The sequence below is a fragment of the Megalops cyprinoides genome, chromosome 16 (assembly GCF_013368585.1).
Source record: "Megalops cyprinoides isolate fMegCyp1 chromosome 16, fMegCyp1.pri, whole genome shotgun sequence".
In the NCBI taxonomy this organism is placed as follows: domain Eukaryota; kingdom Metazoa; phylum Chordata; class Actinopteri; order Elopiformes; family Megalopidae; genus Megalops; species Megalops cyprinoides.
In genome coordinates, this window is record NC_050598.1 from 8,085,472 (window position 1) to 8,113,154 (window position 27,683).

The following is a 27,683-nucleotide window of genomic DNA, read 5'->3' on the forward strand; positions in this document are numbered from 1 at the left end:
ACGAGCAAGACACGCATGCGCCGTGGTCTCGCTGCTGCAGATCACTCGCGAAGAGTCGACGGTGCCAAGGAAACACACATGCAGACAGAAGGGGACCCAGATTTCCAGATTGCCGGAGCGTCCTCCATTCTTGCAATTCACCACTATGAAAAAACGCGTTTCGAATCGATTTGAATCGTTCAATCTGCAATAGCTAATGAGTGAGAAACAGAAGAGAAAGAAGGAGTAAAAAATCTAAGCATTAAGAAGGGAGGGACAACGCTAGCCACCCACAGGTAAATTGAGGATATTTTTAATCCGTTTCGAGCGTGTTTATCTGTCTGTTGTTTATTAATCGGTCGCACAGGTTTGCCGTCTCTGGATAAGCAAAATCTAAGGATGCTTTAGGATGTTTTGCCGATTTGGAATTTGTGACGATATCACGTGTGCGTTTAATATGCGAGCGAGGGCTGACTGACTGTTTTCTGTGTGTTGATTGAAAGGGGTGGGAGCGGATTCCAAGTTGATGCGTGAAATGGTTTCTGGATAAACTCACTCGCGCGATGATTTTAAGAAGATCACAGTACGAACGGGAAAATGCCGATTCGGTGGAAGATGCATTGCCTGGAACAGCTTTTGCTTGAAACGAAAGTTGGAATGATGGGAGTCATAGGAGCTAATTTCATTTCGCTGTGATCATTTGCGCCATAGGCATGTGCCTTTTCATTAGCTGGGTGCTCAGTCAACTCTTTTCAAGGTTGTCGTTTGCAGTAGCATTGCTAGCTACTGTGTGTATCGGATTGCTCTTTTAACCATTTCCAACTGCACTAGGTTGGCAGCTAATTGTATTAGCTAGCTAGTTAACTACCGAGGGGCTTTATATAGTGGCGTGTGATGTAATCCTTTTTAGCTGTAGTTTCGCTTAAAATGACATGACATTGAGGCGAATGACATTATTGCCACTTTATGATAGTCATTCTTTTTAAATTTTAAAGTAAGCAACAACGGTCTGCTTGGTGTGAGATTGTTACGATACCCAACTATTTCAGTATATTACAATTGCAGTACCTAGTCTAGTAGGAAAGTCTTTCTCGCCCACCCTCCTGTGCCGTTGTTGAAGCGTGATGAACACTACATTGAGGCATGTTTCATTATCTGCCAGGGCAAAATGATGTGCGTCTTTCCCCATTGGAAGCGGGGAACCTTCATTAACGCAAAGGCGGTAGGCTCGCTCTTCGAAAACTTGTTTGTTTTTCACGCTTGCTCGATCAGCGTGGGAATATGCTTTGGTATAGCTCAACAAGCACGGTTATCCTGTTGGTACTGCAAGTTCCCTCTGGCCAAGAAAATGAGATACGATCAAACATGGAAAGGTAACACTCAACAAAAAAAAAAACACTGCCCTCGCACACCAAGAACAATCTATATCGTTGATCTCTTTGCATACATAACTATTGCATGTAACCGTTATGCGTTGCATGTAAACCGTTATACATAAGCTTTGTTAACCAAATCAATATATAAATACATTTTAGCATAATTTGATGTGACATAAATGTGTAACAGTTGTTCTCTAATGGTTTTAAATGGTTATGAGCAGGAACACTTGTTTGGCAAGAAACTGACGTCATTAACTCCTTAGGAAGGTACAGTACATCTGGTCTCAGAGTCTCAAGCAGAAAGGCAAGTCATGAAGCAAAGAAAAATATGTGTGTGTGCACCAATTATTCAGAGCTGGTGCTCACTGGTGATGTCGGACACACACACACACACACACACACGTATGAGCCTACAGCAACCTATGAGCCTACCGACTCTCCTCATCACTGTGAGTTTCCCCTGGCCAGGCACTAATTAGTGCAAACAGGCAAGCTGTAGGGAGCAGGACCACTCGTTAAATAAGGCTCTAGCAAATCTACGCTGCTCTTATAGCTCGGCCAAGCAGTCCAGAAGGGATCCTTTTCTGAACAGGGGCGCGGGAGAGAAAATTGATGCCTTGGGCCTGACATTGGCGCTCGGCGTGTGTCAAGGCCGCTGAGCCTTCTTTTACAGTGGCTGCACGCCGGAAGCGAGGAGCCCTCATTGGGCCAACAAGTGGCAGCGTGAGCTGAATGGTGAACGAGGCACATCGAGGCCTGCACCAGAGTTAATCAGGCCTTGTTACTGAAGTCCCTCCGTGGTCACGTCCTTATTTTAGAATGGACTACGGCTACAGCATTTACATTTACATTTATTCATTTGGCAGACGCTTTTATCCAAAGCGACTTACATAGGTTACAGTTGTTTTACAATGTTATCCATTTATACAGCTAGATATTTTTACTGAGGCAGTTGTGGGTTAAGTACCTTGCCCAAGGGTACAGCAGCAGTGTCCCAGCGGGGACTGAACCGGCAACCTTTTGGTTACGAGTCCTGCTCCTTAACCACTATGCTACACTGCCGCCCTGCCTCAGTTAACAATGTAAAGGGGTTAAGAGAACAGCCTGTAAAGTCTGGCCTGTCTGAAAACCCCAGTTCAAAGGGGGAGAGGTCATGCTCAGACTGCTCCTTACTGGCTGATTTTTACAGCTCTTGTTTGTCCTCATATCCTTGTTTGTATGGTTTTGTCTGGGCTGGGGTATAGTCATACGTTTGACATGAAAACTGACAGAATGATCTGCTCTTGGAGTCCATTTTAAGGGGTTTGGCAAGCAGGACATCAAAACGCATGTCAAAACACACAGTTACTTTCTACGTGCTTAACATTAATTAACATAAAAAACAGCTGTCATACAGGTTTGTGTTATTGACTGCTTGGGTAAATATGCGTGTTGTCCCAGTTTTCCAAACATGGTGTTTGATAGGAGCTCAAGGTTGCACATGCACCATGCACCATATCCACTTTACACTTGGAACCACTGAGAACCACAAGGCCAGTCATACATTTATAGAAAGTTGCAGACAGTAGGTTTTCATTTCAAAGACAGAGAGTACAGGGGTAAGGGGTGGTGACATGGCTTTGCAGAGAAAAGATGTACCTTTTTGCCAGTGCTATAAATATATTCATTTAAATAGGTCTATTGGGCTTCTATCTACAGACACTTACATGGATGTCCTGGTGTGGTACATTTGGACTGTCAACAGCTAACTTAATACAGGTACAATACGGTCAATAACACAGTGAGCATCAAGCTGTATGGCAGTGCTACAGCAGTGATTGTTTTTAGCATCCATGCAGTGTATGATTATGAGGTGAAGTGTGTCAATGAGCGCATAGAACAGTGATCTATTAGAGCAGCGTTGCCTTGTATTATAGTGTCCGCATGGTGTCAACGCTGCTCTTATGGACCATTGTTTATCTTGCATCACAGTAGCATACTGTTAGAGTTATATTCCGCGACAGATGACCACATTTCAGTCTGAGGAGTCATGCTTGGTTTTAATACCCAGGGCATGTCTGAGTTCTTGAGACCTTGGCGAAGACGACATATCTGATGACGAATTTGCTGTAAATCATTTTGAGTGCGTAGACCGCCAGATCGAACGCCACAGAGAGAATGAAAGATTTCATTTGTTGGAATGGCAGCGGTGCGCAAGGGCCGCCTGGTTGGTTCGCGTGTAAATAGCCGCCCTACCCTCTGTCCATTGGAGATTGGGTCAAACCCGGCAAAACCCCATGCACCGAGTCTGTAACAGAAGCATCCAGTGAAATGGCGAAGGTCTGTCAGATTAAGAATCACCAGGTAAGGGCACAAAGACAAAAGGCCGAAAGGCCGTCGAGGCCGCTGCAGCGGGTGTGTCACCGACGTCGGCGTCCGGAGAGCGGAGGCTGTCCCTCATGCCGCTGATCATCACCAGGTCCCCAGCAGACAGCAGTGGGGGATAAGAGGTTTGGCCTCCACTGTAACGGGGGGTGGTGTTATTTTTGAAAACCTTGGCTTAGAAGGTTTAATCTGCCCCCAGCATATGAACCCCACCCCCTCCGCCCCACCCTCAACAAAGGCAGCCCATGCACTGTACCTTTCACCTACTTTACAGTGTGCTCAGCAGAGTGGCCCTGTGAATGCTCTCCCTCTCCCTCTCCCTCTCTCTCTATAGAGGGGATAAGCCCTAGCTCTTTTGTTTTTAATTCTTTTTCAGGGCTGTGGAGGGTGAGCAGGGTCAGTGCCATCGCCGAGGGGTACAGTAGGAAAACGCCCTGTCTGCTGTAAGCAGCCGCCAGGGAGATGCGACCCACGCCCTGGATAGCTTTCTGTGTCATTTTAAAACCAGGGTTTTCAGCTGTTTGGCTGGATGTTAACAAGCTTTTACGAACCAGACCTGCAGAAGCCATTTACGTGGTGTTTGTCCAACCAAATGCTTAATCAAATATTTACAGATTTTTTTAGAAAGGAGTTAAAATTGAAACTGGTTATATGTAGCCTACGTGTTAAATGCCAACTGTGGGATGAACTGCTGATAATGTCTCGGAGGAGGAGCCCAGATCGTGTCAGCATGGCTGCGAGAAAGCACGGGTTTTTGCGTTTCCTTACACAAGTACAATTTTGCCTCGCCCCCCAGCAGTCTTGTGTTCAGCATTTCGGGAAGGGCGCAATCAATTCCCGCGTGTGTCTGTGTGTGTCGAACGAAACGGCTGCGGCTGCCCTGTAGTATTCACGTGGGCATCGGCAGGATTATTATCGACAGGGATATTGATGCACAGTTGCTTTTTGGCATCGATCTCCCTCCAGCTTAGCCGCGCCATTATTGTTTGTCTGGATAGACATCGTCTGTGGCTGCTTCCACACTGAAGGACAGGAGCCCCCGTAAGATGATGCTGAAGACGAGTCTTCTGTTGGAGCCATTTTGGTTAAATAGGTACATTGATGAAAGTATTTTTTGAGAATATTATGTATGGATGTATATGGTAATCGCTGCGCAGAGATGGTTGAAACCTTCATAGGTACTTTTATTTTGACACCTGTCATACCTATACTGACCTTCACGGGTTGAATTAACATGGAATCGTCATTAGCCAGAAAACAATGTACAATGCAATGCTGTCACCAAGGAGTTCTGCTCTTAAGAAATGGCATTTAGCTGTAGAGGCTGAGGTGAGGTTTAGGCTGATGTGGTGTTTCAGAGACCCAGAGAGGGGGTTCACAGGTACGCTTCCAGTCTCGGCTCAGCGGCGTTGTCCCACCGAAAAATTCGGTCGCGGCCGTGCTCGCTCCATGGAGCTCCGGCGGGCGTCTAATTATAGCCCCGGCGCGAGACCATGCTCAGGAGAGGTGGCACATCTTTGGCTGCGTGGCGGTCACCACCACAGCACTGTTGCCAGGCGTGGTCTCTCTCGCCCGTCGCTCGATTTCAAGGGCATGCGTGGGCGACCGGGCGGTCACGGTGTCCGCTTCGTCCCTGGCGTGGCCGCCGCAAAGGAGGGAGAAATTCAACGCGTGTCGAAACTCCCGCAACGGGGGGTGGCGGGTTTCTTCCAATCTCTTGCATCTTTTCTCAGAGGCCGGGGTAGTTTCAGGCAATTCTGGGCGTCATGGAGCTCTGTGACCCCATTGGACCCGTTCCCGCTCTCTGATCATGCCCAGAGGTGCAGGGGGGGTGGGGGTGGTCACATGGGTTTGCCGGTTGACTTGTCACGATTGCGCTGACAGCGACACATTTAATTGTGCGAGGGGGGCAAAAAGTTCAGACAGAAACGTGCAGCGGGGCTGAAAGGGACTTTTGGAAAAGCCTCCACTGCCACCCGCCCAGCCCCTATTCTGCTATTCTGCGGCCGGCATGCCAGAGAAAGCTCTGCCGCACGCTAGCGCTGAAAGGCCACTGTGCCCGGCCTGTTTGTGTGTTTATTCCCTCCACCACATAAAAGGTGTTGATGTTTTTCAGTCTAAAATGGAGTGAGGCTGGGTACAGGTTCTGTTGTGCTTATGTTCTAGGCTTGTGCAGCTCAGAATGGAAAACGCTAAACTCAGTACCAGCTGAGCCGTGTGGCCCTTACAATGGGGGTGAGGGAGAGTGATGTTGTCTTTGAATATTACCATGAGTTCCACTGATAAGCATAGCCTGAATTCTCTTAAGACTGGTGAGATTAAGGCCTCATATGTAGTAACAGCTTTGGCTAGTGTTCACACATTCAGGCCTTAATAACGAGGGTCAATGTATTCACTGTGAATTGTTTGATGATAGTAGCCTAACTGTTATTATTATGAGGTTGCTATGGTGTAGGCCGCCAGTTTATTTGCAGTCACGCTGTGCCTTTTTGCCTCACAGAGATCTGGAAGGAGCACTCCTCATCCTCTGTGTGAGCACGCAGTAAACTACACTTCACATCAGAGGTCAGTTCCATTTCAGTTCAGTCAGGTTAAGAAAGTGTGAAGTTATCAGCATGACAACGATCAATCAATATGAATTGAAAATCGCCACATCATTTTCCACAAATCATTTTCAATTCATGAACTGAATTTCAATTAATTCTCTGAACTGACTGAATTGAAAAGGAATTGACGCCAGCTTTGCTTCACACCAGTTGCTGCCTGATGAACAGGGGCTGAGGATTTTATCAGTAATTTAATCTAGAGCTATGATATATGGTAGTGTATGTACTTCACTTCCTTTAGTTTTCTAGGCTGTCTGGTTTCAGGTTCGCGCAAGCTAACTTGTTTTAGTGCTCGAATGGTGTTGTGCGTACACTCACTGGTTTGGGATTATTGTTAACCTGGTCTGACACTGTTGCTCATTCAACTTGAACGCATACACTTCTGTTCTCTTGCGCTGGAAGTCACTCTGGATAAGAGTGTCTGCTAAATGGATGTAACGTAATGTAATGAGAGCCACCTCATTTTCAGACACTCCGTGGCCCACCACTCTGATTATGGCATCGCACTAGAGGCACCCGGTACAAAAGGACAGCATCCATTCTGCCTCCATGGTTTCTCAACACTTGCTTTCCTGCCCTGTTGAACCCCCCCCCCCCCACCCTTGCAAAGCGGATTTTGCCCTGTGGCCAGCCCAGAGCGTCAGCTCGCATTATCTGTTAAACGGGGGAGTCCTTTGGCCTTCTCTCTCCCGCCACAGTTAACGTTTGCTTTCCCCGAAATACGAGCTTCGGTTTACAGCCCACAACGCTTACACTGCGGCTCTTTCCTGGTGTCTTTGTGCTCTCTCCACATCGGCAGAGAGGCTCTCGCCGCGTCTCAAAGCTAATTGAGCTCCCGCTTAACCTCGAGCTCCTCAGTTGGATGGCTTCTCCTCTTCAGCTCGCTCTTTTTTGTCTTCCCTTCCCTTCCCTTCCCTTCTGCACAGCGAGCCCTCAGCTTCCGGACTCTCCGCCTCATCATCGCCTCTCAAGGCCTGAAAGGAAACCATGGCAACACTTCCACTGCCTGTGAGGGGCTGGGGAGGGAGGAATGACACTTATTTTGTTGTCTCTATTTGGAACAGTTTTGCATAATTTTGTTTTTGGATTAGCAACTGAATAAGCAATCATATTTCAGGACTGTTTTAATTAAGCGGTATCCGTGGCAAACCTCGTTTGAATGAGAATAATTTTCCGCCGTCTCAGGGTGAGGAGCGAAGCGAAAAGGATATCTACGGAAGCCGCATTTGGAGGTTTGCCATTTCCTCTCAGAGTCGCAGAAAATCTGAACCAGTTTGGGCTGAGTTATTTATAGAGGCAGGCAGGCAGGCAGGCACAGGTAAGAAAGAGCTTGTGATTTAAAGTGTCATCAACAAAATTAGCATGTGACTACAACTTCGCATATTAAACACTCGGACAGAGGTTTTCAGTGAATTAAATTGCGTTCAGTGGTGGGCTTTTGACAGAATCCCATTCACTCACTGTAAAGGCAGAGCTACCAGCAGAGCCTAGCCTTTAATTCCATTAGCGAACCTGCCCGTTCGGCTCCCCCTGCAAAGCCGCAGAACCGCTGACTGTGTGAAACGCCGCAGAGCTCCAGCAAGGGTATCTCGGGCCAGGATACAGTGACACTGTGACTCACTGATCGCGGATAACGAACTCGGCCCCGACAGCAGGCTGCCCCCGGGGCCCAAAACACCAGATGGTTCAAAGCGCTCCCTCGTGATGTGTGCTCCGCCGCTATCAGGGGGAGGCTTAAAAACACCGGGGGGCACGTTCAACAGGTGCTCCGGAGCACTACGCTGACCGGCTGACTGAAGGTGAATTCCACAGCTAGGGGTTGTGGGTAATGTTTCATAGCTGCAGACGTTACCCCTGGCCATGTTACTGTCTGACAAGTAGGAATACCAATGTGACCAGTATTGATCAGGACAGATCTTGAACTTGGAAGGTGAAGAGTATGAGAGAATCCCTTACAAACCGAGAAGAAAGCGCAGAGGAATTTCAGCAGACAGTTGGCACTCATCCTTTCAAAAAAAAAGGAAGCAATTTGAAATGGGTCCAGTCAGTGACAGGATAAAATGAGGGATTTATGTGGTTTCATCTGTCTTTAGTCTTAGAATAACAACCTCCAGCAGAAGTGTTGGGTACTTCAATGCTTGCCTTGCAAGGAGCTAGAACCAAACTGTTGAGTGGTTGTGCTGGACTCCATTGTCCTAAGACAAAAGAGAAATGAAGGAACCATTAATACAGAATGCCTCCCATAGGCTGGAGCACACCCTTACGATGGCGTTTGGATTCCTGCCCATCACAGCATGATTAAAGGAGCCCATCAAAGAGGAGTGGGTTCGGAGCAGTAAGATGCCCACTCTCTCACTGCCTCTAGTTTATTGATCTCCAGCATTTTATGCTTGCTGTTTTTCCCCACCATACAAATTAGGTGGCTTTCAAGCCAATGCAAGAGGCTGCAAGGGTCTTTAGCCTGGAGCAACATTACTTCCTGTTAGTCAAAGAATAAGAGACAGGATGTTAAGACAGTTTTTGGGTCAATGTGTAGTGTTTGTGTCAGTGAGCTTGTAATGTGTTCCTTTTCGCCTTACATGCACATATATACTATCATTTCCCTCTGTTTGACAGTGACCATTTCCATCTCTCTCTCACTCTCTCTGTCTTTCTGTCACTCTGCCGTCGCCACGGGCAACGGAGCATGCAGAAAGTCCTGCTGGCGCGTTACCCTGGCAACGGCCTCGCAGCTCTTCGACACACTTCGGCTCTACCTCTCAAGTGCGCCATGCCCCCACCCCCCTTGCTCAAAGCTTTATGGGTAGGAGGAAAAAACACAGCCTGTTCTTCTGCCAAAAACCTGGGTGTACTCCTCAGTTCTGTTTTACAGATTCTTACAGGTTCTGTTCAGAAGTCTGTTGTTGGTGCATATTTTTTTTTTTTTTTGAGGAAATGTGCAGAGAGATCATTAAAATGGAATAAGAGGTGTGCTACAGACGTGAGTGCAAGGCTCTGACCAGTCTAGAGACGTGTAAAATGGCAGATCACAAGCGCGTTCTTCACAGAAAGCAAAGCGTGCAGCGCACTGCTCTGCGCCGATCGGAGCTAGCACGGCAGAAGCTCGCCGCCGCCGCGTCAGAATGCCAAAGATTAAAACACCCTCGTGCGTTCCTCTATGGGAGATCTGTCCACACAGGAAGATTTTTCACCCCCTCAGTGTAATTGCAGCTGCACTTTTTCACCTGCATGACAGAGTGTAGCTTACTCAGCCACCCTGTGTGACTAACAATGTGCTAAAAAGGCATGCCAACATTCATTATATCCCACTGCCTCATTGCCTCAGTGTAACTTTTTTTAACAATGCAAGGCACTATGGATTAGGTTTTTCTGAAGTGTGTGTGGACACATTGTAGCTAGCTAACTGATTTAGCTGTATTGCTGTATTACTTGCTAGCGTGCTGGGAAGTGACCACATTATGACCACTTTATCATATTAGGGAGCTTTCTGTCAGTGTGGTTTTAATGGTACAGATGGAATGCTCTGTTGCTGTTGTCTGTCTGGAAGATGGCAAACATCACTATCACACTTTGATTTAGCAGCAGAATATCAGCTTGCGACATAGCATGAGGGGGAAACTGCAAAAACAACCTTGTTTTGACTTTGTTAGTTAAAATAATTTCAGTTTTATTTTTGCATCAGTGCTGCTCTGGCCTTGAGCCTCGTCTGTGCTTTTGTGCCATGGGTTTAAAATGACTGTTGATGATTAGTTAGGCTACACAGTGGTTTCTGAACTAGAATGTGTCCCTGCCACCAAATCTAGATGATCCGCCAGAGGTGCCCTGAAAGTAAAGCATTGACCTGAAATGGGAAACTAAAAGTAAGGAACTGAAGGAACTGAAAACAGTTGAAATGGATCAGAACACTGGAAAGCTTGGAAGCCTGTAGGAACGATAAAAGGATTTTCCCATGTATTGCTTCCCATATTGGATGCCTGAATTGGATGCCTACTATGAGTAGATGACAACTAATAGTAATTTTATTAAGAATAACTGTTGTTGTTTTTTTTATTTTATTACTCCTAGATACAGGTTTTTAAGTCACCTAGTCCTGTCCACGCAGTGTTCACCCCAGTTTTAGCTACCCACAGGAATGCCACGTGTTCATACAGGCTCAGTGATCACTGGCCGGAGGACCAATATACCATCACTGTTTGGTGCTGGGGACAGGGAAAAAGGAGAAGGCCATGGAGAGGTTTATCATGTTTGTCCTGAAGCCACAGGGGGAATATTTCAGTTGAAATCAGAGAGAAAGGAACATTTGAGTATTTAACATGAGGAGCGTGGTCCCTGCTGTTGAGGTTGCGAGGGGGCATTGCTGCAGCAAGCCCAGAGAAGAGAGAAAGAGAGAGAGAGAGATTTTTGAACACACCAAGGCAAGACCTGCTCCCAGAAGTCTGATACCAGCTGAAATGAGAGGCAGAGAGATATGGTGGGGGGTCCCAGGGTCACAGAGAGGAGGGAGGATTTCCAGTTTCACCCCTCCTCCAGCGGCACGCACTGCAGCCTGGGCGGTTGGTCGAGTCGTGGAATGCCAGCCTGCATTAGGGCTGTGTGGGGAGAGGGGGGAGGCCAGGCGGTCACTCTCAATTAGGCTGAAGGGCAAAGCACAGTGCGTGCCAAGACGCGTGCACACACACACACACACACAGACACACACACACACACACACACAGGCACAAACTTCGTACAACTTCATCATTTGACCGCACGGTGAGGAGTGGATTCGTTCACTCATTCCCAGTCTGGGTGTGTCACTCACCCGCACATACAGATGGATGTAGCACAGTGCTCACACAGGGGGAACACACACAGAGGCTGCAGTGGAGCGTCTGCACACACACACACACGGGCACGCTAACGCAGGCTGCGGCCTTTGTTCACGAGGATGCTTTCATTTGCATTCTCTCACTCTCATTCTTTCTCTCCCTCTTTTTCTGTGCTCTTTTTCTCTCTCTCTCTCTCTCTCTCTCTCTCGCTCGCTCTCACACACGCACACACACACAGAGGAACACAGTGCTTCTCTTCCAGTTTCAAAAGCAGTAGGGCAGTCTCCCTGCATCTCCCTACCAGGTCCTGAGCCCTGAAATTCCCGAAACCAGGACACTACACATTCCTACAGTGTCTCCCATGCATGAACAGCAAACCAACTAAGTGTAACAAAAAGGACCCAATAACAGTACTCCCTCATAATGCAATGCCCTTTTTCTTATGAGTTGGCCTTTTCTCTGGACACGATTGTGTCCTATTTTGCACAGTTACTATAACTGTTATCAGTCAGAGGTTTTAGAATTTTGGAGATGCTTTTCAAAATCTTGTTCTGTTCTCTTTTTCTCAGTCAGCTCCAAATCAGTCTGTTTTCATCCTTCTCTTGTAAATTTCCTCTCTGTCAGTTTCGAAGCGTCACAGTGTGCTTCCAGCATTAGTCTGGTTCATGCATTCCTTCTGAGCTCTCTTCTGAAAGAAAGGCATTTTGTTTCATATATTTATCGTATCCCATATCATATATTTATTTCGCTCTTGTGACAGAGTTGTACCCTCTTAACGCCTGACTCAGACCTGTACCTCAGAGTCATAGGGTTATAGTGGTTTTACCATTTCTACATGAGAAGCAGATGAATGCACCCCATGGATACTGCACCAGTTAGTCACAAGAGTGAAACTCCAGGCCATCTCTGTAATACTTGTATATGTTTTTGGTATAGCTTAGTTAGGGTTTGAACTTACAACCTTTAGAGTACTAGGGCTTAAACTCACACTGTTATGCTGTTGTCATGTTGACCAGTTGGTTAGAAGTAGGTTAGAGTAGCTGTAGTGAGTCCCACATGGATTTCCAACCCAGCAGTCAGGGGTAAGAAGATGGTATGAAGTCGTAAAAAGACTTGACTCCCCCTCCCACATTGTCGTCCCGCCTGTCTCAGCTATATTTGATTCCAGTTCTCTCTCTCTCTCTCTCTCTCTCTCTCTCTCTCTCTCTCTCTCTCTCTCTCTCTCTCTCCCTCTCTCTGTCTGTCTCCAGGTGTGTCCCGCTCCAGGTGAGGGCGTCGGTCGGGAGCAGCCATGCCGCTGGTGAAGAGGAGCATCGAGCCCAGGCACCTGTGCCGGGGGGCCCTGCCAGAGGGGGTGACCAGCGAGCTGGAGTGCGTGACCAACAGCACCCTGGCCGCCATCATCAAACAGCTGGGCAGCCTGAGTGAGTGCGCCGCCCTGCTGGCGGAGGGCAGAAGTATTCTCTCTCTTACCATGAGAGAGCAGGGCAATGGTCAGCTGGCATTCAAGCAATGTGGTGACACAGGAATTTCCAAGTTGCATTTTATCTCTTGAAAGTGTATGCTGTGTACAGGCTATGCTGTTCACACACAGGGTGGACAAAACACAGACACTATGACAGTGTTGCCACTGGAGCTGTGTGAAAATCGGTCCCCGCCTTGCCATTCTGGATTTCTCTCCTCTCCTGAGTGTCTCATTTTTGGGAAGGAGGTTGGGGTGTCTGACAGTGAAGTGGGTCAGAAGTGGGTTTGTCCGCTCCAGTAACTCCACAGGCGCTGCACACACAGCAGGGGTGCAGAGAAAACATTGGGGATCTTCGGGGGTCCAACGCCTGGTCAGCACGGACCCCCTCCCCGCCCTACACACAGACAAACACAGACACACGCACACACACACACACACACACACACACACACACAGTGCTTCTGACCCACTTCTGCTGCTGGTCTAGCTCGATTGAATGCATCAGGGGTCATCTAAGTGAGCCACTTTGCTTTGAGCATGGGATCAGCTCCTTGGTGCATTAGACTAGAATTTCACTGTTTAATCACTTAGTCACCACTTTGTTCACTGACTGGTTACTGCGGGTTCTCTTGTTTGCCTGTTGTGTGGTTGTAGATTGAGGTTGGACCTCATGAGTTTGTTTGGCTCACCATTTGATTGTCCTGGCACCTACTGAGGAATGTGTCGTCAACACCTCCCATGTGCCTGGGAAACTCTATTGACTCTGAATGGCAAAATGCTGCTCACCAGACCACTAGGTCAGCTTCCTTGATTGCGACCCGACAGGTTATAAACATGAGATATGACATCTTTATCAGACAGGTTAGAGATTCACAGAAATGCTTGATCGGATTGTATCTCCATTTCAAGGACACCCCGTAGGAGCGTGATGCTCAAGGTTTGCCTTGGTCAGTTTCATGAGGAGTGACCTGGAATGCACTTTCCCTCTGTCCTCATCATAACGTTCAACAATATACGTTTGAGAGGCAGTAACCTAATCCGCCGTGCTGTCCTGGTGCTATTATCCAGCCCACTGAATAATAGATGCTTGTTTGTGTGTATCACAGTAATTAGACTGGAGGGGACTATATTTACTCCTGGACGTTTATGTTTAATGGATGCCATTCAATTATCCCCTGGTTTCAACCTGAGGTCTTAATGACTTCTGATCCTTGCAGAGGTTCTGAGCTTGGATATACCGCCCTCCCCCACTTCCACCCTTTGTGACTTCAGCCAGCTGCCCTGGAGGAGGCAGCAGTGCACCCTGTTCCAAACTGACTGTGCGTGTGTGTGTGTGTGTGTGTGTGTGTGTGTGTGTGTGTGTGTGTGTGTGTGTGTGTGTGTGCGCAAATGTGTGTTAATGCAGGTAGACATGCTGAAGACATCTTCGGGGAGCTCTTCAATGAGGCCAACAGCTTCTACATGCGCATGAACAGCCTGCAGGAGAGGGTGGACCTGCTGGCTGTCAAGGTTACCCAGTTAGACTCCACTGTGGAGGAAGGTGGGTGTGGCTGGGGTGTTGGGTGGGTGGGGCCAGCATGCAAAGTGGGTTTGCCTAGTTAGAGCAGGTGTGGATTTATTTTGAAGAGGGGATGGCAGTTGTGATCTGTTGAGATGCAGGTGTCTAGTTATTAATACTCATGACTCATCATGCTTTTGAAGTTGCGTTCAATTTTACTATCAATAGGTATCTGTCAAAAAACCTTGTCTGTATGGCCTTTCACTGCACTCTCTTTTTGATCTTTTTCAGTAAAATCGATACTTGTCTTTTTCTGTGTATTTTATTCTCGGATTGCATTATCTTTTGTTGGGTACCTGCCTTTTTGCTTTATTCCGTCTAATCTTTTAAAAACCTTTGCGATAAACACAGCGTGCACCGACCTGTCATTCTCTGTATCTTAATTTTGGTCTTTTTTGTGTAAGGAACTGTCTCATCTCTCGTCTGTTTTGAATTATTCATAGGATTCTGCAGCAGCGCTCACAGTCTGTTTGAACAGAACAGCCCCAGTACATATTTTTCCCCATTTAGGTCTGTTTGGCTCCCAGGAGCCCCTGTCATCTGTCGTTGGTCTGAGCTGCTGTGTTGTGCTGCGCATCGAACGCGGTGTGAATTCGTTAGCTGCTGTGCCACTTTGGGTGAGACGGTAGCTCTGTCTGGCCCGCTTTAGCGTATTGTCTAGGGCGACTCCTGTTCCTGTGTGGCAGAGGTTGGGGATCAGCTGAGCTGTCAGGAGACAGAAATAACCTGCTCCCTCCCCGCAGTGCACGGGTTCCCCGAGGCTCCTGTTTTCCTGTTTGCTCACCGGCGCCCCCTGGCTGCTCCGATTGTGGAGAAAGGAAAGAAACGCTGGCGTCTCCGTAGCAAGATCTGTGAAAAAGAATTACTGTGATGGTGAAATGTAGTTTTTTAGAGACAGACATGCCCTTTCATGTAAAAGTTCCACAGCATAAGAAACAAAGCGAGATTTGATTTTTCAGCAACAGATTATGATGTTTAATTCATTTGCTGGAAACATTTGAAATGACAGCATCCAATCACATTAGTCAGCCGAGGCAGCGTTCCTTCCATATGAGTGATTCAGTTGAAACAACTCAACTTGCCCTTCAAGGCTTCACTTCTCTCCCTCTCTCTCTCTAACCACTCCATCTCTCTCTCCCTTTCTTTCTCCCTCTATATACCACTCCCTTCTGTCTCTCTCTCACACTCTCTCTCTCTCTCTCTCTCTCTCTCACGCTGCTATTCTCTCCCCTCTCCCTCTCCCTCTCCCTACTCATCCCCACTCCCTTTCTCTTCCTCTCTCTCTCATCAGATTTCCAAAGAAAGCCCCAAATAATGATAGCGGGCGTTCGGGCGCCATTAGAGAAAAGTATGTGAGCATAAAAACAAAAGGTCTGCCCATTTGACTTTGATGTTTGCCGAGGCGTATCAAAAGCTGAGGTGAGATAAGAGGGGCTTTGGGGAGGGGAGGGGCGCATGTGGATTGCATGCTGATGAGGGAGCTGGTTCACAGAAACAGGAGCAGATAGAGGACTACACTGCCTCTCTGTGCTGTTCCTGACCTGGGCCCAGGGTGAAGGTCACTGGACTACAACCAAAAGCCCCCATCAGTTTTCCTGGTCACAGAGGTCTGTAGGGAACACAGAAAGAGTATAGTGTATAGTTTTACATTCATTTTCAGTGCTTTTTAAATTCTGTTGTTAGAGATTAAGATGCGTTTGGGCCCATCTGTATTTGTTTGTGCTGAGAATGAGTCAGCATTGTGGTAGGTTCTGGTATAGTGTGGTCATGGTGGCAGGTGGTGGTTTTGGCTGGGGGTGGGTTGGAGGGGGTGTTATCTCCACAGAGTATGACAGCGCAAATCTGTAAATCAAATCAAAACTGTCATGACGTCCCAGATCCCTCAGTTGTTATAAACTAATAGCTTGTATCTATAAGCTGCATTCAACCTCAGCTCGATGGCCCCAGCAGACACGGGTCCATCAGTTTTGTTTCCATAATGTTAAATTGAGCACAGGTATCTCCTGAAGGACATCAGAGATTAACCCTTTCCTCATCCCCTCCTCCCTCATACCGGTAAACAACCAACTAGCAGCCTTGTAATGCAACAGATAAAACCGAGCACCTGCATACTCATTCAGTTCAGATCAGCTCTATCAAAGTAGCTACATGCAACTGTGCTTGCCATTTCATACTTCGTCATATGAAAAGGCGAACACACTTACTTCTGCCAAACATATAACCGCACTATGGCTGTACTGAGTACGAAGTAGGCAACTGTACCTGGAGTGACTGGCTTTCAGACCACCCCCTCACCTCCTCCCCATCCACCACTGGCCTAAAGTGGAGACAACCCTGTGAGCACATTCAGATTCAAGTGTCCTTGGGCAAGGGCAGGTAGAAATGACCCACAAATTTAAACCCTGAAGTTACTACAGCAAATTTTGCCAGCATAGTTTTGAGTCGTGCCCTCATTCTGTTGTCTCCATCGGTTTTGCTACACAGAATTAGCACAGTGCCATCCCCTAACAAGAATGGCTGAGGATTAAACTCCTTATAATGATTCACATGGTGTCCTGTGTAATCATAATCCTGCATAATTTTCTGCACCTCATGTTTCTTTCATTTTGAGCAAATATGACTCTCACAAGTGAAGTTCCCGTCAGGTTCAAGGATGTACAACTGTCCAAGTTCCAAAAGTACTGGAAATGCTGGAATACAGTGTCCTCCGGGAAAGTCATAGAGAAGTCATGAAACGTTGCCAAATATCTCACTATCCTTCAAAGGACATGTAAAATTGCCCAAATCGAAACAAAAACATTCCTTTTTCTTTTATGCAGCAAGCAAAATACATCAAAATTATTTCTAGCTAACACACTAGCTTGATATCAATAAATATCAAATCTATAAATGCCAGTATGCTGCTCCTACTAACAAATTGGATAGCTTGTACAAAACTGCAAAGTTATTTATAAATGATTTTCCCTGCCAAGAGCAATCGCTGGTCTGTGGTCATGCAGACGCAAAAGCAGTGTGCGTCAGCAAGCATTTCTCCCCAAACTTCTATCTTGAATTTAGCCCTGTTTCAGGGGGAGCTAAGTTGCAGAAGTGAAAATAGTCCTTAAATATCTTACCTTTGTTCTTAAAACATCAGAAATAAGTCACAAAATATGTCGGATTTGAGGTGGGGGGGTGCCAAACTGTCTACAAATGAAGCATTTCACAAATGCTTTGCCCTCTTAGTCGAAGCTCTCGGAGTGTACGTTCATCTGATGTGACGTTGTCTGGCCGCCAAACGACCTTTGACCTCTATTCCTTGCCCTGCGGGCCTGCCTGCGGAGCAGTGAGCAATGAGTCGAGCCTAGGAGAGAACCCCGTGCCCTCTCAAAATGGCTTTTTGAGACCCCTTTTCAGGGTGGCGCGTTTTCACCCCTGACGGTCAAGCAGCCCCAGGGTCAAAGTACAGGGGGACAGAGCAGGAGACCAGGTCTGTCAAGTTTGCGCAGCACACAGGGAATGGTGTTGGGAGCCCTGACAATGCAATTACATATGCAGTCATAGACCCGTGACCTCACTCTTGTGAAAGCTGCCATTGATTTGCTGAGTAAATACTGTGACTGAAAGGGGTCATACAGTATGCAGTTACACTGAAAGAATGAACAGAATCGCTTACAGTGCACATGTTTGTCATGTGTGATAGGGATTTGTATTGTTTCGGATTACCAAAAGGATAGGAGTACCAAAAGCTTCACAAAACCCCCGAGTACGGACAACAGTGTGGGGAAACACTCGGAGTGTACAGATGGGCAGTGCTTTGGGCTTTGGTTAGGGCTCCTACGGTGGCCTGTTAAGCTCAAGCAGAGCTGCGGTGCATGGGGAAGAGGACACGGAGCCTGGGTGTGGAGGAGGCATCGGCAGCGCGGCAGGAAGGGCATGTCTGGCATCTCGTCTCCGCCTCAGACAGACAGACCCAGACAGACCTGGAAGAGGTCCCTGAATAATGAAAGACCTGCCGCAGGGCTCCCTCTCATTGGTCAGCTGTTTCCCTCCTTTGTTCCCTGTGTTCTCCCTGAGATGGCATTGTGGAGCCCACAGAGACATGGGGTGAAGTACAGGGGTTGAGGATCAAAGGAGCATCCCAGACTCGTTACATTATTTATCCACTTGGCAGACACACCTGCAGAGGGTGCCGGGCAGCAGTCACAGGTTAATACTCAAAGGGTTCTGTGAGCCGTTCGCACAACAGAGCTTTTACGCCAACAGGTCTTGTTGAAGGTGTCAAAAGTACAGATACTGATACTTTTTTGAAAAGACAATACATTTCAAAAAAGTGTCATGAATTACACATTTGGTCGTACCGAGGAAGCCGAACACGGAACTCACCGTAACTGATCCTTTTTCTTCTGCTAAACACATCCAGTAGGAGTTAAGTTGAAGAGTTATTTCAGTAAGGAATTAGTTGTTCGTTCTATGCAGGTTACATTAACCTCACCTGCTCTGTTTGACATACAGTGAAGTCAATGTTGTAGTATTTTGCGTTTTTTTATTTTTTTTTTGGGGGGGGGGGCAGTTGCCATTGTTAGATATCTTGAAACTGAGTTTATGTCATATCAAAGTTCAAAATTCTGCTATCGTAACACCCTTATTCTTAACCTGTTAGCTCACTTCATGGCCACCAATATTAAGGAACAGATCTTGCAATCACTGGTTCAGTACCCGGATCGGGCACTGCTGTTGTACTTTGACCACGTAAATTGCTCGGGAGAAGGCCGATAACTAGGCGAAGGAATAAATGTAATAAAATGTAAAATGAAGATACAACAGCAGCGGCCCATGTGTAGCTCAAACAAACTTGCTAACTGTAATCTGGCGCTCCAGATACCACCGCGCCCCATGGTTGCACCCCTGTGACGCTGGCAGTGCGTCTTACGTCCTGTGATCTTTTACACGCTCCGCCTCAGTACGTATCGCTAAGACCGATGTGAGAGAATGGCCATCTGGAGTGTCCTGGATGGCGCCCATCCTCTCCGTGTCATTAAGGGGAAATCCCTTTGGTTGAAGGGATTGGATCATCCCCCCGCCACCGACCTTTTGTCGCGGATCGCACTCTGGCGCTTCATACGCTCTCGGTCAGTCCAATCGCTGTCGGCCCGGCTGGGGGCCAGAGCGGGGGCTCCACGGGGAGTAATTAAGGGCTCTTAGAGAGGGGCGGCCCGCGGAGGTTGCGACTGCCTTGATTAAAATCCTGGAAGGCCAGTGCGAGAGGCGAGAACGCAGCTGTTGCCGCGACTGCCATTAGATTAAGGCTCTCGCTCTCACTCCATGGGCTGAGCTGGGCCGATCTGGGCCAAGCTGGGTCAGCTCGCTGGGCCGGGCCGTGGGGTCCATGGCGGACTGTCCGAGGTCTGCGGAGGTCCCTTTTTTGGCGTTCGTGGTACATTTGCAGGCGGCAGCTATGAACCAAATGCTGGGTCAGAGAGGCAGCTATTTGCTCATTACAGCTGAGGCCTGAATTCCTCATTACAACTGAGCCTGTTTTATTTTTTTGGATTGGCGTTATCCTTGTTCCACCTTTCTGTCTTTTCTTTTTTTTCCTGTCTTGTGTTTTTAGTGTGTTTTTAATGGGTGAATTCATTCTGAAGAATGAGCGATGCTTCACATTTTAGCGTTTAGTGTGTCTTAATGTAGAATCACTTCAAGGGCAATGGTGTTTTCAAGGCAGAGTGATTAATGTGTGGTGAGTCACCAGAAGCTTTATTCTGAGTATAATCTTTCAGAGAACAGCCCTGTTTGGGGTCCCTTGGTGCATCAGTCAGCACAACTGTGCCAGTTTCTCATTTTGAAATCGTCAATGAGCATCTGTGTGTGTTTGTGTGTGTGTGTGTGTGTGGACACAGTCTCTTTGCAGGACATCAACATGAGGAAAGCCTTCAAGAGCTCCACCATCCAGGACCAGCAGGTGGTCTCCAGAAACTCCATCCCCAACCCTGTGATGGAGATGTACCACCGCTGCGACAAACCCCCGCCTCTCAACATCCTCAGCCCGTACAGGTCAGCTTGCCGACCATGCGTCAGCCGGGGGGTTGGGGGGGAGGGGATGGATCAGCGCTCTTAACACCCCTCAAGCCAAAGTACGGTCAGGGATCAGTGAGCCCGAGAGCCAGGCTGCTGGGGTGAGACAGGCCATGCAGAACGTGACACGAGAACAACCTCCATCTGTCAGCTTGTGTACCGCTTCGTTTTAAACAGGAAGTAGATTACCGATAAACTTCAGCGAGTCCCAGGGTATTTAAGATTCACGATTCCAGAAGTCTTTATTGCCCATTAAATAGTGCATAAAATGGAGGCTTGTCTTTGGCTCAAATCCATAACTAGCAAGCAAGTAATAAACCGCAAACAACCGCATATTACAAAAACGATTCCTAGCGACACTTCCAAATGACAGAGCAGCTGTTGTGCAGCTACTGCCAGGAGAGCACACTCTCCACAGCCTGATCTCATTTCCCTCTTAAGCTGGCCGAAAAGATCTTTTACAGCAGATCTTATGTGCAGGGGGTACTTTCCATATGGGAATAAAATATATTGTAATATATTAAGAAATGGTGTCCAGCCCGAAAATATATTTCTAATACAATGAAAATATATGAACGCAAATCAGAAATATATTGTAATATAGCATGGCAATAATGTAACGTATAACGTAAGGGCAATAATTTATATTTAAAATATATTGATTGAGCTAAAAATATACATTAAGTATTTTTAATTAATGTATATTTTTTGTATGGGTTTGAATCTCTTGAACCTTGTGGGAGCCAAAGATTAAGTAGACTTGGGTCATTAAGAATGTGGAGAGGTTTCCTTTTTGCAGCTTGGAATTGTAGTTGTACAGCCCCAGTCTTGTGAGTTCCTTCGGATGAAGTTAGGCTGTTGGCTATTAGGCTACTTTAGTAACCGTGCGGATAGTAATTGTTCATCTGTCAAATGTGACATGCTGTCTGCTGTATGTGTTGCCTCTCTCAGGCTGCGTGGTGATGCACACCCGGGGGGTGGGGGGTGTGCACAAGGGTGCTGTAACGGGGTGTGTTTTCCTCTAGGGACGACAAGAAGGACGGGCTCAAGTTCTACACAGACCCTTCCTACTTCTTCAACCTGTGGAAAGAGAAGATGCTCCAAGCCACAGAGGACAAAAGGAAGGAGAAGAGACGTCAGAAGGTGTGTGCCATATATGTGTGCGTGTTTGTGTGTGTCATAAATGTTTGTGTGTTTGTGTGTGTGTGTGCGCGCGTGTGTGTGTGCGCGCGTGTGTGTGTGCGCGAGTGTGTGTGTGCGCACGTGTGTGTGTGCGCGCGTGTGTGTGTGTGCGCGCGTGTGTGTGTGTGTGCGCGCGTGTGTGTGTGTAGGTGCGTTTGTGTTTGCACGTGCCATACATCTGTGTCTGTCCAAGGTGGGGGGGGGGGGTGCACCTGTGTGTACGCATATGTCATACATTTGCGTGTGTTTATGTGTCACAAATGCATGTGGATGAATATGTCCTACATTTATCTGTGGGCTTTATATCCTCACTTCAGCTACTGCTTCACACAACTGCTGTGTGTTTACTGGTATGAATAATACATACTGTAACATAATAAAGTCTGCATAAACAGAGCCCCTTTGTCTCTTCAGTGTGGTGGTTGTTTTTATGATTTATGTGACTAGATAGGAGTGCTTGACAGTGCATGAGTAGTGTTGGAGTTATCCAGCGGGACCTGCAAACCCCGAGTTCTTAAAGGATCTTGAAAGTGCCCTGTCTCGCAGCGAGCGGTGCAGTGCTGCTGCGGTCTCCCTAAGCTCTCTCTGCCTCGGTGCCAGATTTAAGGCTCTCTCTCACTACTCATGTCATTTCTGCCCATTCTCTACCAGCTGTAATGCCACATGTCCTCATTCTCTGTCACTCTCCCACCTGTCAGCTCTTTTGTCTCACATGTTTTCTTTCCTGCCTTCCTCCTCCAAATCTGTGGTTTCTTTCTCTCTTCTCTGTCTGTCTCCCTCCTGTTGTTCTCCCCTGGCTAAACGCCTGTCGTTTTTCCTTTCTCCTCTCGCTCACCTCGCCTGTCTCTCTCTCGCTCTATCCTCAGCTCTCTCCCCTCTCTCATCCTCTGCATCTGAGTCTCTCTCTATTCTTTGTCTCTTTCTTCTCCCACGCATCTCTCTTTCTCTCTCTCTCTCTTCTCTGGCTTGTTGCTAGTTACACTGTAAGTGCTCAAGCCTCCTGATACTTCGAAACACTCGATTTGCAGGGCAAGTTTTCCCTCCTTGCTTGCTTCCTGCACAGTTTACATGGTCATTTTCCACCGACTGTGTTCTCTGTGAGAGCACCGAGAGAGGACCTTTATGTCCATCCCAGCCAGGTTTTTCCCATGAGGCATAGTGAGCCTCCTGTTCTGTAGTAACACTGTAACTGCATCAGCAAGTGCCTTTTGAAAACCCAAAGCAGGCCCCAGTGCAGCCGCTGAGTGGCACCGAGGGCCTTTTCTGTGGGTGCGGCTGAATAGCGGCCCTGCACCCCCCCCCCACCCCGTGTGTTTGTGTGTGTTCACCGTTCTGGGCGGAGCTCCCGGTCTAACCCCGCAGGCGCTCCCCCCCCCCACTCTCTCCAGGCAGGCGGGCCGGCCCACTCAGACCAGGCTAGGCCCCAGTCCAGAGAGGCCTCACACAGAAGTCCCCTGTGCAGATCAGTAAGAGACCTACCTCTGCTACCTTTGTACTGTGTTTGTCCGCCAGCGCGGCCGCCCACCCGCAGAGCCGTAGAGGTGTGTCTTCTCTCTCGATCCCTCCTCGATTGGGTTCCTTTTTGCTGTAGCTCCTCCACCCCCCCACCCCCCACTCCCCGTGTGGTTTCTGACGTAGTGCAGTTCTGCCAGGCTCACTGCTGTGTGTGGTTTTAACCTACTGTTTTTAATGTAAGTGAATGATGGTCCGATCCCGGTTACTGAACGAAAGCCAGCCCTTTCCTTGGGGGGTTGGTGTGTGTGATGGGGGGGGTGTTGGAAAAAGCTCGCTCCTGGAGCGCGGTCCTGGCTCTCTCCTTCTCTGTGGGCCTCTTTTAGACGTGAGGTATTGAGGGCTACTGTCTCTCTTTCTTTCTGTCTGTCTCTCTTTCTCTCTCTCTCCCTCCCGCCTTCTCCCCCGTCAGGAGCAGAAGCAGGTGGAGGACCCGACCCGCGAGGTGAAGAAGGTCCGCAAGGCCCGGAACCGGCGCCAGGAGTGGAACATGATGGCCTACGACAAGGAGTTCCGCCCCGACACCCGCTTCACGCCCTCGCCCTACCATGGCATGTCCTCAGAGGGCTCCCTTTCACCCGACAACAGGTGAGTGTAGCCCCCCCACGGGGCTCCAACCTCAGGATAAACATTAGAGCGCTGCACTTCCAACATACTCCAATCAAAATGCTGCACTTCCAGCATACTCCAATCAGAAAGCTTCTCTACAAATGCTTTCCAATCAGAGTGCTTCACACGTTCCAGTCAAAATACTGTTCTTCCAGCACATTCCTTTCAGAGCAATGCACTCGCAAAGCATTCTATTCAGTGTGCCTATTCAGTGTGCCTCTCTGCTGCCCTCTGTGGGTGGAACGAGTGCTCTTCACTATATCTAAAAAGAGTGATCTCCACAGGCCAATAGTGGTAGTAGGCAGATGTTGATTTACAAAGACATGATCATAACAGCAACACAGCTGTTGACAGGCGTTAAGTAAACAACACATTCACTCTAAGTGAAATGTTGGACTTTATAGTGACTGCTTTTGGGTAGGCTTGTCAGAATTTTTTTCACAGTTTAGTCAGAAAAATTAACGTCTATTTTCAGCCCCAACATTACACAGCCAGGAAGCAATGAATCCCATCAATCAGAAAATATGAGTTTTTCTTTGTGAACTGAAAGATTTTTCCTGAAACATGTATTGGGAATGCTAACTTAATGATAAAAGAAAACTACAGACTACCAATCAGTCATTTTGCATTACAGGAGACCGTGTTCATTTTAAACACAGATGTATATATGCGTAAGTTGTATGGAATTAATAAACACTTGTTAATCTGCTGTTGTTCAAAAAGAAGTGCAAACACTTTACAGCCTACAGCACCGTATCCCAATGGATACACTAATTCACTTTCATTTTCAGCTAGAAAGAGTAAAAAGATTTTCAGATCATCAGTCCCTCAGCTGAATTATCACTCATGCATAACTTCTTTCTCAAATATAATTTCTATTCAGTAGAATTTTATTGCAGTTATATTCTTGTTCGTAATCATTGTAAATGACATTTAAGAAGTTCTTTTTAAGAAGTGTTATATGTATGCAGTTTTTTCCTCTTCAGACGGGCAGGCTTGTGGTGATGACTGCAGGGCACATGTACGGCTTCCTAGTTAAATGCCTATACTGAAAGACTGTCACTGCACGTGAATTAATATCTCAGCTTTGACCTTCTGTAAGTTGAGCTTGTCAAAGTTAGTTCAACACAAGACTAATTGCCTTGTCACAAAATACCAGTGGAATATTAGCATTAAGTTTTAAGCATACTGTCAATGGTCTCAAGCTATATTTCAGATTTTATCAATGGAAGTTTCTTCCATGGTTTGGAGGTTCAGGGTAAACATTAAATGGATGGTTATTGATACAAATCAACTCCTGGCTAGTCTACTCTACAGCAAATCTTTTAAATCAATTTCATCTGCACACCAGTTGGCAAACATATTTTTGAAATGAATATTTTGCACTCGCTTGAGCTATGTGAGGAGAACATTTCTTCAGAGAATGAGTATCTCAAAGAGAAAAGTAGCCATTTAAAAGCATGTTCACCTCTCGCTTCCTCTCTCCGTTTGCCCCCTCCCTCTCTCCTCCTCCTCCCTTCTTTTCTCCCTCCCCAGGTCGGTGGCGTCAGACGTGGGGGAGCACTCCTACCCCGCCAGCCCTAACCACCCCTCCCAGCAGGTCAGTGGGTCCAGCTCCTATTCGGCGGCCGAGGGCAAAGAGCTCCTGACCGCTCCCTCCCAGACCCAGTCCCTGGACCGCGTCTACCGCCCCCCCGTCTCCGCGGCGGGCAGACAGGCCAACTCCCTGGGCCGCGTGCAGCCCCCCCACGCCCCCCCGCCCGCCGACCCCGCCCTCAATGGCCCCCGCCCACAAGCCATCAAAGACTACAGGTCTGTGCCCTTCTTGCCCCTACCCCCTCTCCCCTCCCCCTCTACACCATCATAGCATTACCTCTCATTGAATACCCAGTTTTATGAATGTCGTGTTCGTGAAACATTGAATGTCAATACACAGAATCATGTCTTAGGTGTGTTTAGTGTAAGGTAGTATTTCCTTGCTGTGTGTGTTAATAAAGGTTATTTATAATGCATATGTGGCCAGAATAAATTTCAAAACTTTCTCTCAAACAGTAGTCATGAACCCAAATTTTTAATATCAGTGGTTTAAGTCTGGGATGGTACTGGTTACTATATTCAGTAGTAAATCTGGTTTCTTATTAAGTTATTTAACAATGATTATTGATTAATGATTAATGATTGAGTAATGAATAAATGAATTAACACTAATTAATAATTAACAAATGTGTTTCTGTTGCATCCATAATTTAGTTTTATAGAAAGTGGCTCATTTAGGTCAAAATGTCACAGCTCTGTTTTGAGGAAGAGGGAGAAAGAGGAAGAAGAGGGGGAGAGATCCGCAGAGAGGAGCAGTTGATTCACTGCGTGTTTCTGTCCCACAGCGGCCAACAGATGCCAGAGTACTTCATCCCGCCTGCGCCCCCCCCACCTCCTCCTCTCATCCCCTCCGCCCAGACAGCCTTCGACAGCCCCGCCGCCCCTCCCGCCCTGCCCCCCAGCTCGGTTGCCGCCATGTCCCGCCCCTACAGCCCCTCCCCTCCGCCCCCGGCACCCCCTGCCTCCTACGTCCCCTCCCCCTCCCATGCTCCCTCCGGCGGCCCGCCGGTGGCCCCGCCGCCGCCCCCGCCCGGCCCCCCGACCCACGCCCCCTCCCCGGCTCATGCCGCTGCCCCGGCCCCGGGCGAGGCGCCCCCCAGGAAGGGGCAGGTCCCCCTGATCCCCATGAGCGACGCCCGCAGCGACCTGCTTGCAGCCATCCGCAGAGGTAAGAAGCCGCACCGGTGGTCCTACCAAACATACCGATTCTACCAAATGCACCAAGCTCAAACCTAATCCTATATGGCAGGGATCATAGGCACATTGGGAGTATAGTAAAAATGTGCATAGTATACGTATGTAAAATATACATATTCATGGTTACAATATTATATACTAGCTAACATTTTGGTTATATAAAACCTTCAGCAGAGGGTCTGATGCAGTATTGTGGCAATAAAATAACACTGTGCAATAAAAGAACAGTGTGATTCATGCAGGAATCAGTGTGCCATGGTTATTTGTCTGTTCATCCTTGACCTTTTGTCCTTATGCACCTGCAGCAGTGCAAATGCTATTTTCAGTTGTAAAGTATTTACAAAAATGAGCAAATGCCAGTGATGCAATATAGAATGGTCCAGTACAGTCCCCCCTCTTATCACAGAAAAAGGTGGGGGGGGGTGGGGTGAGATTTTATGAAGGTTATTTAAGGGGCTAAGGTTTAAAGTGAAGGAAAAATGCATTACCTCACACGTAAGAAAGCTCCTGGACAGATGCTCTACTGTGACAGATAATAATAATAAGAATAAGAAGAATAATAAGAATAAGATATTCAGTTCCTGCGTTTCTTCCATCCTCTTTCTCTGATGTTTCATTGCTAGCAGTAGATTCCGGTGTTGTCATTCCTCTGCTAACTAGTAATGATCAGAGTCGAGACCACAGGGACTGTTCATAACAAGCCAGCGAATCAGAACACTTCTAGCTTCAGCAATGGCAGAGGTGAAATTTTCGATGCAACGTGCACGTGTAAAGGTGTGTAAAGGCTCTCTGGCTCCTGCGTGTTGGGCGCGGTGCAGCAGGTGATTGTGGGTAATTGTCCCTCCCTCTCAGGTATCCAGCTGCGCAAGGTGCAGGAGCAGCGCGAGCAGGAGGCCAAGAAGGAGCCCGTGGGCAACGATGTGGCTACTATACTGTCGCGCCGCATCGCTGTGGAGTACAGCGAGTCGGACGACGACTCCGAGCTGGACGAGAACGAGTGGTCAGACTGAGGGAGGGGGCGACGTGAAAGGGGGAGGGGTTTTGGGGGGGAGGAGGGAGGCACACACCTAAAATCGGCTGCTTTTTACAGTGTATTTTGACGGGGTGTAGCACTGTACATCTGATAGTGTAAACTGCAACATGATCCGGAGAATGAAGAGAGGGAAGAGACACACATGCATGCACACACACACTCTCACACATACACACATACTCGCACTCAAAACACAAACGCTCACATAAGTACACAGTCATACACATACTAAACCACACACTTACACATAAGCGCACACTCATACACATATACAGTCTGACACGCCCACTGAAACAAACACACACACACACAATTGCACACACTCACACACTTACTAACACACT

General features: G+C 47.7%; 1 protein-coding gene across 2 annotated transcripts; it reads left to right on the forward strand.

The window, feature by feature from the left end:
* LOC118791340 (wiskott-Aldrich syndrome protein family member 3-like) lies at positions 1-27,608 on the forward strand. 2 transcript variants are annotated; one of them, XM_036548660.1, is made up of 10 exons: positions 1-275; positions 12,387-12,560; positions 14,007-14,141; positions 20,036-20,189; positions 21,236-21,353; positions 22,781-22,858; positions 23,317-23,492; positions 25,050-25,325; positions 25,895-26,277; positions 27,159-27,608. In XM_036548660.1, the coding sequence occupies exons 2-10, from the start codon at positions 12,428-12,430 to the stop codon at positions 27,314-27,316; spliced, it is 1,611 nt and encodes a 536-aa protein (XP_036404553.1). In that variant the 5' UTR covers positions 1-275; positions 12,387-12,427; the 3' UTR covers positions 27,317-27,608. The 2 variants fall into 2 exon arrangements, with proteins under 2 accessions (XP_036404553.1, XP_036404554.1); XM_036548661.1 differs by lacking the exon at positions 22,781-22,858.
* Positions 27,609-27,683: the final 75 nt, after the last annotated feature.